Here is a 10588-nt window from a genome sequence, read left to right on the forward strand (position 1 = left end):
ACAGTCAGCACCCCTCAAACAGCATCACAGGTAGCCCAAGTTCAGAAACCTGGAACTTGGACTTCACACCTGCACCAAAACCCAGGGGAATGTCAGTCATTTTTACTCCATGCAAACAAATGGCACATCAGTTCTTTACATGAAATAGCCTGGTAGTAAATGCAAAGGCACATTACCCTGAAGTTTTACTTTCACCCTGCTGCACAGCCTCCTGCTGAAAAGGCAGAATGCATTAGACGGAAACTAGTGAAATTACAGCAGCTGGCAGGGGAAGGAAGCAAAGCTTTCTGACACAGAAAGGAAATTTGGGCTGTCACTTAAGGACAAACTGGATGCTTCTACCAAAGTGTTCAACTATAGACTACTTTAAGTGCCACAATTACGTTTCAGAGATAAAACCCCACTGCCATAATGTGTCAATACATACCTCTTTCAACATTATAGTCCTGGGGTATTTGGCAACATCTGCTCGAGTCTGCCTGGCTAGTTTCTAAGGAAATTGTTCTTCACTGATCATTTGAATCTAAATCAAGGTGAAGAGTCTAGCACACACTTTGAGTAGTACACAGACACAGCAAAAAACGATGGTTTTGTTAGGAGAAGCTTCCTTATGTCCAAAAATGTTTAGGAAATAACGTTTAGGAAAAGATTCCTATGCAACAAGTACCAAAGGTGATTTAATTTGGGTCTTTCTCCTGCTCTTCCAATTTTTGTGTTCTCGAACTTTTGCTACTGTAGTACTCAGCTGGACAGATACAGAGCGCACAGTTCCATCATAAATATAAATGAATTCAAATCCCTCACCCCAAGAACATGCACTGTCATAACGGAAATAGAACTCTCTCTTCATTATTAACGGTCATTCAACCAGTAACACAAAGGTGCATAAGGGACTGGTACTCCCTTGGATCAAAACATTTATGAAATACAGCTGATAAGTGTTTAGTTTATTAAGGAACTGTTTTGTGGTAGGTTTTTTGTTTGTTTTTTTAAAAATAACCAACATGATACTTCCCCTCCAAATAAAAATACATAATGGAAAGAAAAACTCTGCAGAATGCAAGGAGGATGCAAGGACAACCATGGACTATTACAGCTTAGCAAAGACCTGCAACAACAGATCTCCAGACCCAGTGCCAAGGAGCCATCACACTCGAGAGGGCAGGGCCAATCTGTCCAGTGACCAAGACCGCAGAGAGAAGTTTCATAGCCCGTGCATCCTTGCAAAAAGCTCAAGCAGACGCATCTCCGATTCACAGTGGTGACACAGTGCCAGCGCGTGAGCTATTTCAGTCTTCACAAGTCTCACATTTCGTTACTCAGTGGTAATTTAGCTATTTATTCACGCAAAGACAGTTTAAAGCCAGTAAGTGCAAGCTCTACCAGCACAAGTTCCTGAGCTCCTCGCTCAAGTGGGTCCAGACTGGCTGTAGTGCATGCAGTGGAGTGCTTTCTCCAGGCCTCTTTAACAGGCCTCGTTCAGGTTAAGAAGCAACCAAAGGAGTCCGCAGCCACAAACGAACTAAGAATTACGATTTGTCCAGTTTGTGCGTGCGCTCGTGCCTCCGGAGTGTACCTGACTCAGTGAAGGAGTGACCGCAGTAGTCACAGGAGTAGGGTTTTTCCCCGGTGTGGATGCGCTGGTGGCGCTGGAGCGATGCCAGCCGGGTGAACGTCCCTCCGCACTCCTCGCAGTAGAAGGGGCGCTCCCCGGAGTGAGTCTGCTGGTGTCTTTTCAGCCTGAGCAGCTGCACGAACGCCATGCCACATTCCTGACACTTATAGGGCTTCTCTTGCCGGTGGATCACCTTGTGTTTGGAAAGCAGGTTAGGTTTATCGAAACCTTTGCCGCACGTCGGACAGGCATAAGGCTTACAGTCTTCTTCCTCAGCCTTGTGGTTCTCTGCACAAGGCTGGTCGGTGTACTCAACAGTCTGCTGGTTACGGTGCACAATCGACCAGGGGTTCCTAGCCATGCCATTTCCCAAAATCACCATGGAGCGCTCTATCTTGTGCACATTGCGTAGATGCCTCCAGACATCAGCCGTGCGAATGAAACCCTTGTCGCACTCCGGACATTTGTGCGGCCTGTCACTAGAATGGATCAGCTTGTGCATTCGCAAATTGGCTGCGCGGAAGAACTCTTTGGCACAGACAGGACATCGATAGGAGTTTTCCACGAGGTGAGTTTGCTTATGTTCCTGCAGCTCGCTCATACCCTGGAAAGAGGCACCGCACTTCTTGCACCGATATGGCAAAGCTTCTCCAGAGATGGGTTCCACATCCTCATCAAACACACCACCAAGAATGGCATTCTCATTATCACCACGCACTCTTCTCCGTGGCTTCTTGGAGCGCTCGGAGGAACAGCGCTCTGTGTCTTTATCTTCACACTGCAGGTCAAAGTTGGTACTGGAGGGGACGAATATCCCAGCTGTGCTCTCACCTCGTTTCTGGTAGCAGGTCTCATAGGTTTCCTTGTCTTCACTCTGCAGCTCCGTTGGAAGCTCCTGCTTACCTGGCAGTCCAGCAGAGTTGCAACAAGGACTGGATGTCTCTGAGTAATTCATGTCTACCTCCTCCTGAAGGTTAGGTTTGTGGCCCGCCTCCTCAGTGATCTTTCTGGAATAATTTGACTGCTTCTCACCTGTGTCACAAGTGTTACTCTCAGAGCCCCAGTCCACCTTCACGTCCATCCTCTGATGTGTACACTGCGTTCACCTGCAGCTTGTTGATGATGCGTATGCCAAGAGAGTCAAGTCTTTCATGGTAAGTCCATCTCATTCTCAGCTCTTCTTACAGTCCTCCCTTGAAAATAAAAGACCCATTTCAACAGTGATTTTCTGGTATTAACAGAAGGTAAAGTTAACACAGTAAAGATTTTTTTTTTCTTTATTAAAAGAATGGGACAGGCAATCATTTACGTGGAAGGAGAAAATCATCTACTATTATAGATGTAAAATATGTACATTCAGCATGTAGAATACACACAGACTATGTTTAACAAGGTTAAATCCTCTGTCACAATTCAGCCTCCTCTACAAATGTAAATTGTTAAACAACTTACAATTTGAACTCACTTAAAGACAAGAAGCCTTCAGAACTCCGGGGTGCAAACACTTTAGGCAAACTTCTGCACTTATCTCCGTAGTTACCCCCACAAGTCTTCCAAAAGAATCATGTTTGTTTTTGACCTTGCTAAATAAAACTAGAAGAACCTGTTACTGAAGAAAAGCACCTTGTGACTGGTAAGGTAACGCAACGAGACCGCGGGACTGTGCCAAGCAGCCAGACCCAGCAGCAATAAGAGGCTCTGTACAGAAGGTGGGTTTGGAGAGCTCTGGAGCACCTTTGCTCATCTTTCCCAGCGTTATCCTAAGCATCCTGAGGATGTTTGGGACCCCTGTGCCACCATCAGCTGGCACCATGCAGAGAAGACTGCTGTTCTGCAGCAGTAGGCAAGAAAAGGTATCATACAGCTGTCCAGAAAGCTTACTAACCATCTTCCCAGGCTTCAAAGCACCGCTAGTAATCCTCCAGAGCTGGTCTACTGCAACAGCTTCAAATACTCTGGGTAAACAACCCTTGCAAACTGACCTTGCTAACAGAGAATGTGAATATATGCAAAGGTAATTGGTCCAAAACGCATGAGTCACAAACTTTCTTGTGAGGAAGATGTTTTCATTTATGCCATACCGAGCTGTGGATTTGCAAGGTTTTCTAGATTTGTCCCAGCAGCCTCTGATGACAGCAGCTCCACAGGGAGCTTTCAATCACCTGGTTTAAAAACGTGTTTGCATTGAATTGCTAATCTAACCTCGGAAAGCACATTTTTTTTCCCATCCTGATGACTCCCTTGGTTGTCCCTGACCCCCGCTTTCTCCTTAACACCCATTTTTCATATTCCCTGCACTCCCGCTGTTTCTTCACTTCCTCATGGCTGCTTTTGTCTGGGTAAGACTTGCCTGAACACAAGCACATATATACCCCTACAAATCCATGTAAGCACATATGCATGCATGCATACCATTCTATACTGACATGCACACAAATATAAAGCTTGGCTATTTAGTTTCAGTACGCTTAAATAGTTATAAAGGCAGTATAGCAATGTGCTTTAAGTGAAAGGTCTCATTCACATCTCAGAAAGGCCGGTTTCATTCGAGACACAAACTGCGCTTTCTTCTACTGTGATGCAGAAAACAAGCCTGAATTGGTCGTCTTCATTAGTCACTGCCTGGAACAGAATGGCTCAACTCACCCACCAACTTCAACTGTTCCCACTAATTTAATAGTGCTTGCATGAAAACAGGAACTATTCCTCACTCCCTACAAGATGCCGAGCATCTCCAGTGGCACACCTTCAGATCCCTAGTTGAGTCACTGATTTGCTATTTCCTTTGTCGAAGAAAAACTTTTCAAAGCAGGCTGGCACTGCTCGGCTTAATAAAACTCCCTGACCATGCCTGTCTGGTTTCCACAGGGGGGAAATATTTAAATCATGATGCAGGTTTAAAAAAAAAAAAAAAAAACAAAACGAAAAATTAAGGCAAAATGAAAACATCGCACTTTTTCCCGCCCTGCTCACTACCTGTGGGGCTCCTCATCAAAGCCTGGGCTCGGCTTGGCCCCATGCTGGCAGCGCCGTCACAGCGTACCCAGGCCCACAGCAGCTGGTGGCAGGGTGCCCCCCAAGTACCCCCCAGGTGGCCTTGCTGCTTGGAGCTGCCAGAGCAGCCAGAGGACCAGCCCCAGGGCTATCAGGGAGCTCACGATTACCCCCTGCCAACGGTAACTGCTCATCTTTCCACAGAAGTTCAGCAGCGATTGGATTTGATTCCAGGCTTTGGTTTGTTAGAAGAAACAGGCTCTGTGCTTGTAAGGCTCTGGCCACCTCCCTGACTTCTGTGCCTCATTTCCTGTTTGAATGAGTTTCTTCTTCAGCCTGAACACCCAGACCTGCACATGGAGTTTTCTGTGATGTCTCACCAGGCCTTCCACTACCAGGCACTATTTCCTTACTCTTAATGGCAGTCCTTTGACACATCCTAGGATCCCATCTACCTTTTTCAAAGCCACGGGACAACAGTAGTCCCCAGGCATTCTCAGGTTCCTTTCCTCCCTCCTTCACAGCTGATAAGCCACCAATTTGAAGCAGAAAATTTCACCGCTTGTCCACCACACCACCACTTCCCAAATTCTACTCATTTTTCTGCAGCTCTGTACGTACTCCATGTCTGCACATTTCATTCCCACAACTCCTTTCTTGCATTAGCACCATTAGACTAATTGTTCAACAAAAGGAGTCCAAACCGCAGTCCCCATGAAGCCCCATCATTAACACCCCAACAGCTTCTCTTCCACTACACCCAGCGGTCCCTGACCCAGTCCCCCAGCACTCTGCATTCCTCCCCCAGTTATACTGACCAGTGCGGTGCTTCCTGCAGTCATCATCACTCTCCAGCATCACTGCGTAACTTTGCAGAGATTGCTCCTGCTTTCAGCATTGCAGTTATGTTGAACATTGGACAGCTGTCTTGGTGGATCTTCTTAACAAAGCTCACAGGTTTTCAAAACGGGTATCTACAAATAACAGCAAATGGAGAGATGAAGTTAAAACCAAACAGGGGTGTACATTATTAGCATGGAAATATGGCATTTAAGCTTTGCTGTGAGAATCTTGCAGAGAAAGAGCTGTCATTTCAACTCTCACAAACCAGGAAAAAACTCACGAGTTTTTTTTTAAACAAGCATTTTTTCTGAATTTAAAATCTTTGACATTTCTTATTGTAATGCAGCAGTTGGGCACAGCAAAGACTTTCTTCCACCTAGACCCACGACACACAAAGTCACGTACCTCTTCGCTGTCCCTAACACATCCCTTCATTCATCAGTATTCATTAGGAAAACCCTAGCAATACACAAGCATGTATGGGACCAACTGCAAGCATGTCTGTGTGGGGTGCAGGTGATAAATGGTCATTTTCTGTTCAAAACCTAAAACCGATATGCACACAAATCATGTGTTATTACAACTGACACACTAAAACATGAGGGGATGCCTGGAAAGAAGGGATGATGAGTGGTTCTGGCCAAGCGGGCTGTGCAGCCTAGCAGCGAGACTTCTGCAAAACCAGCATCAGAGGGTGGTGACAAGCCAGAGAGCACCGCAACTTGGAGACCACGCACGCACAAGAGCTCTAATTTAACGGGTCAGTCTTACAAGCAGAGGTGCCCCAGATGAGTCTAGCTAGTGCTGATTACATCCCACAACTGCACATCTATTTTGACTTCAACCTGACACAATGTCAGTGGAAGCACTTCCACAGGTGCCACAGAATGGCAATAACGCCAGCAAACGCTGGTCTCCCTTGAAGGGACCACGGAGTGTCTGCAGAACATCCAGTCATCGAGTTACAGTTACACTGGCCATTCTCAGAGATGGCAACTGGGGACAGACCTTTTTGCACGGGTATTTATGAGCAGAACTTTTCAGAGGACAAATTCCACTTAGATCAGAAGAAAAACAGAAAGCCAGCAGTGCTTGGTGTTGTGGAAGCTACCGTATTTTCCTTTTGTGCATACACTCACCCCTCCTCAGAGGACCTGACTCAGTGCAGTCTCAAGAGCAGTAAGCACTCAAGTAGGGCTTCCTCCAGTATGGTGGTACTGGAGTGACGCCAGCCAGGTGGACGGCCCTCTGCACTCCTTGCAATACAAGAAGCGCTCCCCTAAGTGATTTTATGGTGTTGTTTCAACCTGAGTAGTTGGACAAAGGACTTCCCTCACTCCTGACATTCGTAAGGCTTCTCTTGCTAGTAGATCACCTTGTGCTTGGAAAGCACGTTAGGTTCATGGAAACCTTTGCCACACAGTGGGGCAATTTACTGTATGGTTTACATTCTTCTCCAGGTTTATGGTCATCTGAATATTGCTGATAGACATTGGTCTCATCCTCCTGGGTCCTGTGTACTTGAGACCAAGGGTTCCCAGCCACACCATTTCCTAAAACTCTTTGAATGCTCTATCTTGTGCACATTGAGTAGCTGCCTCCAGATACTAGCTGTGCCAATGAAACCCTTGTCACACCCTGGACACTCACGTGGCCTGACACTACAATGAATATGTGCATTTGTAAATTTGCAGTAAGGAAGAACTGCTTGCTACCAACATTGATATGGGTTTTCCACAAGGTGAATCTGCTTGGGTTCCTGCAACTCACTTGCATCCTGGAAAGAGGCATTGCATTTCTTTCTCCTGTAAGTCAAAGCATCTCTAGAGATGGGTTCCAGGTCCTCCTCCCCAAAAGCATTAATAAGAATGATGCTTGCATCATCCTTGCTTCTCCCTCCTTGAGGTTCCTCTGAGCGTTCAGAGGAACAGCGCTCTAAATCTTTATCTTCACGCTGCAGGTCTAAGTTGGTACTGGAGGTGTCAAAAACCCCAGGGGTGGATGAATTCTGTTTCTGGTGGCAAGTTTTAAAGGTCTCCTCTTCTTCAGACTGCAGTTCTATATGAACTTCTTCTCAAATTGACGGTCCAGCAGGAATGCACCTAGGAGTAGATGGTGGTGAGTAATTTTCCTCCACCTCCAGCTGGAGGCTGGATTTGCAGCCCATCCAACTCTGAGGGCTGTCTGGAATCACCCAAGTGTTCCCCACCTGTGTGAGAATTGTCACTAACAGAAACCAAGTCCACCTCCAGCCTATAGAATCTAAGAGTGCTTACTTGCTAGTAATTGTGGAGACAGGCAGTACAAATTCCCGTGACCTTTCATGGCTGGCTTCTTCCAGGTCAGATTCCTTAGAAAATAAACAAGAATTTCATTATCTGCCAGGCAAAGTTAGGATTTAAGATGTCAATTTAGTTCAAAATACTTTAGGAGTAATACACAACACAGAACACTCCAAATGGTAACTCACGGGTTAGACCGAGGACCCAGGACAACTCTATTCACTATACTTTTTCCTGTTGTTGCTCTGAGACAAGACAGAAAAGGGCTTCTATGTCAGGGTAACACAGCCAACATTTACACGCCCCAAGACTTGTACCCACAGAAGTGTCAATACACTCGTGCAAATCATGAGCACAGTCCCCATACTAGCCTCTCGCTTTCAGTAATGAAGAGCAGGCCACTCTGCTAACCTTTTTAACCTAAATAAAAAGAACAAAATGAAAAATGAAGTTCAGAGATCGTATCACATGCATGTTGGTTTTCAGACTAATTAATATAGTTAGCTTTATCAAGTTCTGTGTATTTTTTTAATTTTTCTCCTAATAATGAGGTATTTGAAACATAGCTTGCCTCCTACTTCATGTGTTGTACTTATGAGTACATGATTTCATTAAATTCTACATTCCAAGGATTTTCCATCAGCCTCGATGATTTATTGCAGCACGGCAAAATAAGCCCTAATCAAGGGGAAGGGGGCAGCTCTCTCCTCCCAGAGCTGGTTATAACACATGCTACAGTTACAGAAAGGGAACAAGCACAGCCAACGCTCCGGCAGGATCCTGCTGAGCACAGTTCAAGGAAGGTTCAGGATCTGATGCTGTCCTCTCTCAAATGACCCAGCGCAAGGAATCATCCACTACCTCTAGCCATCTAAAGACACACAAGGCTTTTCTGCAAAGCTCTCCAGGGCCTTCCAGGTCTTGGGGTCCCAGACAACTATCATCCCATAAACAAGGCATTCAGATAAGCGAACGTGTTGAGAAAACAACTCCTAACAAGAAAACAACTCCTAACTACAGCCAACGTCAGGTACTGTTACAAAATCCGGAGTCACGCCGTAAGCACCAGGGTACAACTAGCTGGAGGAAACTAGGTGAGGACTGCAAAAAGCCTGCTAGGCAAGTCACAGCCTTTTGGGCATGCTCCGGGTTCTCAAACTTCCCTTCTCCTTTGCACGTATTGATCCGGATTGTCAGCAAACCTCTGTGCAAAATTCATCTGACTTTGCTAACATCCCCAGCTCAACTCCTGACAACTCCGATCAAGTTCTGGGCACGCAGGAGCCCTCCGCGGTGCCGTGCGGACGGTGCGTGTGCAAGGACACCCCTCTGGGCTGGGGCTTTAGGGGAGATGAATCATATAGCTGTTATCGGCCCGTGTGCCGTGTACTTACACGTTTAGCTGCGAAAACCCAGAAAACGCAAACACAAAGAGGTCCGAGGAGAGCCCTGCACCTGCCGAGCGGTTATCTCGATACCCTTGAGCTGCGCTTATCTGCTCTTGTGGTAACTCCTGGGTTAGGAGGCTGCTCCAGGAGCGCCTTCGCTACCCACCCAAGCAGCCATTCAGCACAAGGGGATTTCTCCGGGAGTACCGGATTAAGCGCCAGCCGCCTATTTTTAGCGCCGCCCAGGCAGCCGTACCCTCTCCGCAAGTTTTTTGGCCCACAAAGGCGCAGGGCCGGGGCACTCCGCCCGGCCCGCAGCGAGCCGGCCCCTGGACCCCCGGACCCCCATCCCGTCCCACCGCCCCCCTCTCGCCCCCCGGCCCGGGGGATGCCCGCAGTGCCCGCCCCTGCCCCTCACCGTGCGGCCCGGGCCGGGCGCTGCCCCCCGGCGGCCTCGGCCCCGCGGGCGGAGCGGGCGCGGCGCTGCTCAGGGCCCGGGCCGGCCGGCGGCCGCCATCTTCTGCCGGGACCATCGGCAGCCCCCGGCAGCTGCCCGCCGCTGACGCGCGAGGCCCCGCCTTGCTGCCTGACGGACGGCTCTGTTCACCAATCGCCGGGCGCAGATCCGTGACCGGCAGCGCGCTGCACCAATCGTGGTGAAGGAGGGGATAGACTCCTCCCGGCTGCCCGCCCCCTCACACCGCCGGAGGGACGGCCGTGGCCGGGGTCCGGCCCTTGGCACACCCCCCGGTGACTGGCACGGCCGGGGCCGGCTCTGTCACACCCCCGGCGCCAGTGACACGGCCACGGAGCAGCCCCCGTCACTCCCCGAGCGTGACTGACACCCGGAGACCGACCCCTGTCACTCGCTCAGTTTGACGGATACAGCCAGCACCAGCCTCGTCACAGCCCCGGTGTGACAGTCACAGGCAGAGCACTGCCCCTGCCACACCCCCAGGGGCTGTCACAGGCAGAGCACTCCCCTTGTCACACCCCCAGGGATTGTCACAAGCAGAGCACTATCCCTGTCGCACCCCCAGTGCGACTGTCACAGCCTGGCACCAGCCCCTGTCACACCCCCAGGGACTGTCATAGGCAAAGGACCAGCCCCATCACACCCCCAGGGACTGTCACAAGCAGAGCACTACCCTTGTCACACCCCCAGTGTGACTGTCACTGGCAGGGGACCAGCCCCATCACACCCCCAGTGTGACTGATGCAGGCGTAGGACCAGCCCCATCACACCTCCAGGGACTGTCACAAGCAGAGCACTACCCCTGTCACACTCCCAGTGTGACTGTCACAGCCCGGTATCACCCCCGTCACACCCCCAGGGACTATAATAGGCAGAGCACTGCCCCTGTCACACCCCCAGGGACTGTCACAGCCTAGCACCAGCCCCATCACACCCCCAGGGACTGTCACTGGCAGAGGACCACCAGCCCCATCACACCCGCAGTATGAGT

The 10588-nt window shown here is 49.1% G+C and overlaps 1 protein-coding gene across 2 annotated transcripts; it reads right to left on the reverse strand.

Moving 5' to 3' along the window:
• Positions 1 to 926: 926 nt before the first annotated feature.
• LOC310903145 (uncharacterized protein) lies at positions 927 to 9826 on the reverse strand. Of its 2 annotated transcripts, XM_083845857.1 has the most exons (5): positions 9541 to 9826; positions 7729 to 7802; positions 7223 to 7554; positions 5428 to 5583; positions 927 to 2808 (listed from the first exon to the last, which is right to left on the reverse strand). In XM_083845857.1, exon 5 carries the CDS (start codon positions 2694 to 2696, stop codon positions 1530 to 1532), a length of 1167 nt encoding a protein of 388 aa, XP_083701983.1. In that variant the 5' UTR covers positions 2697 to 2808; positions 5428 to 5583; positions 7223 to 7554; positions 7729 to 7802; positions 9541 to 9826; the 3' UTR covers positions 927 to 1529. The 2 variants fall into 2 exon arrangements, with proteins under 2 accessions (XP_083701983.1, XP_083701982.1); XM_083845856.1 differs by lacking the exon at positions 7223 to 7554.
• Between the last annotated feature and the right edge of the window lie 762 nt (positions 9827 to 10588).

Source organism: Anser anser (assembly GCF_964211835.1).
Source record: "Anser anser genome assembly, chromosome: 8".
In the NCBI taxonomy this organism is placed as follows: domain Eukaryota; kingdom Metazoa; phylum Chordata; class Aves; order Anseriformes; family Anatidae; genus Anser; species Anser anser.

Excerpts from the sequence above, each read along its gene's own strand:
- LOC310903145 (XM_083845856.1), bottom strand. The coding sequence starts at position 2,696 with ATGGACGTGAAGGTGGACTGGGGCTCTGAGAGTAACACTTGTGACACA.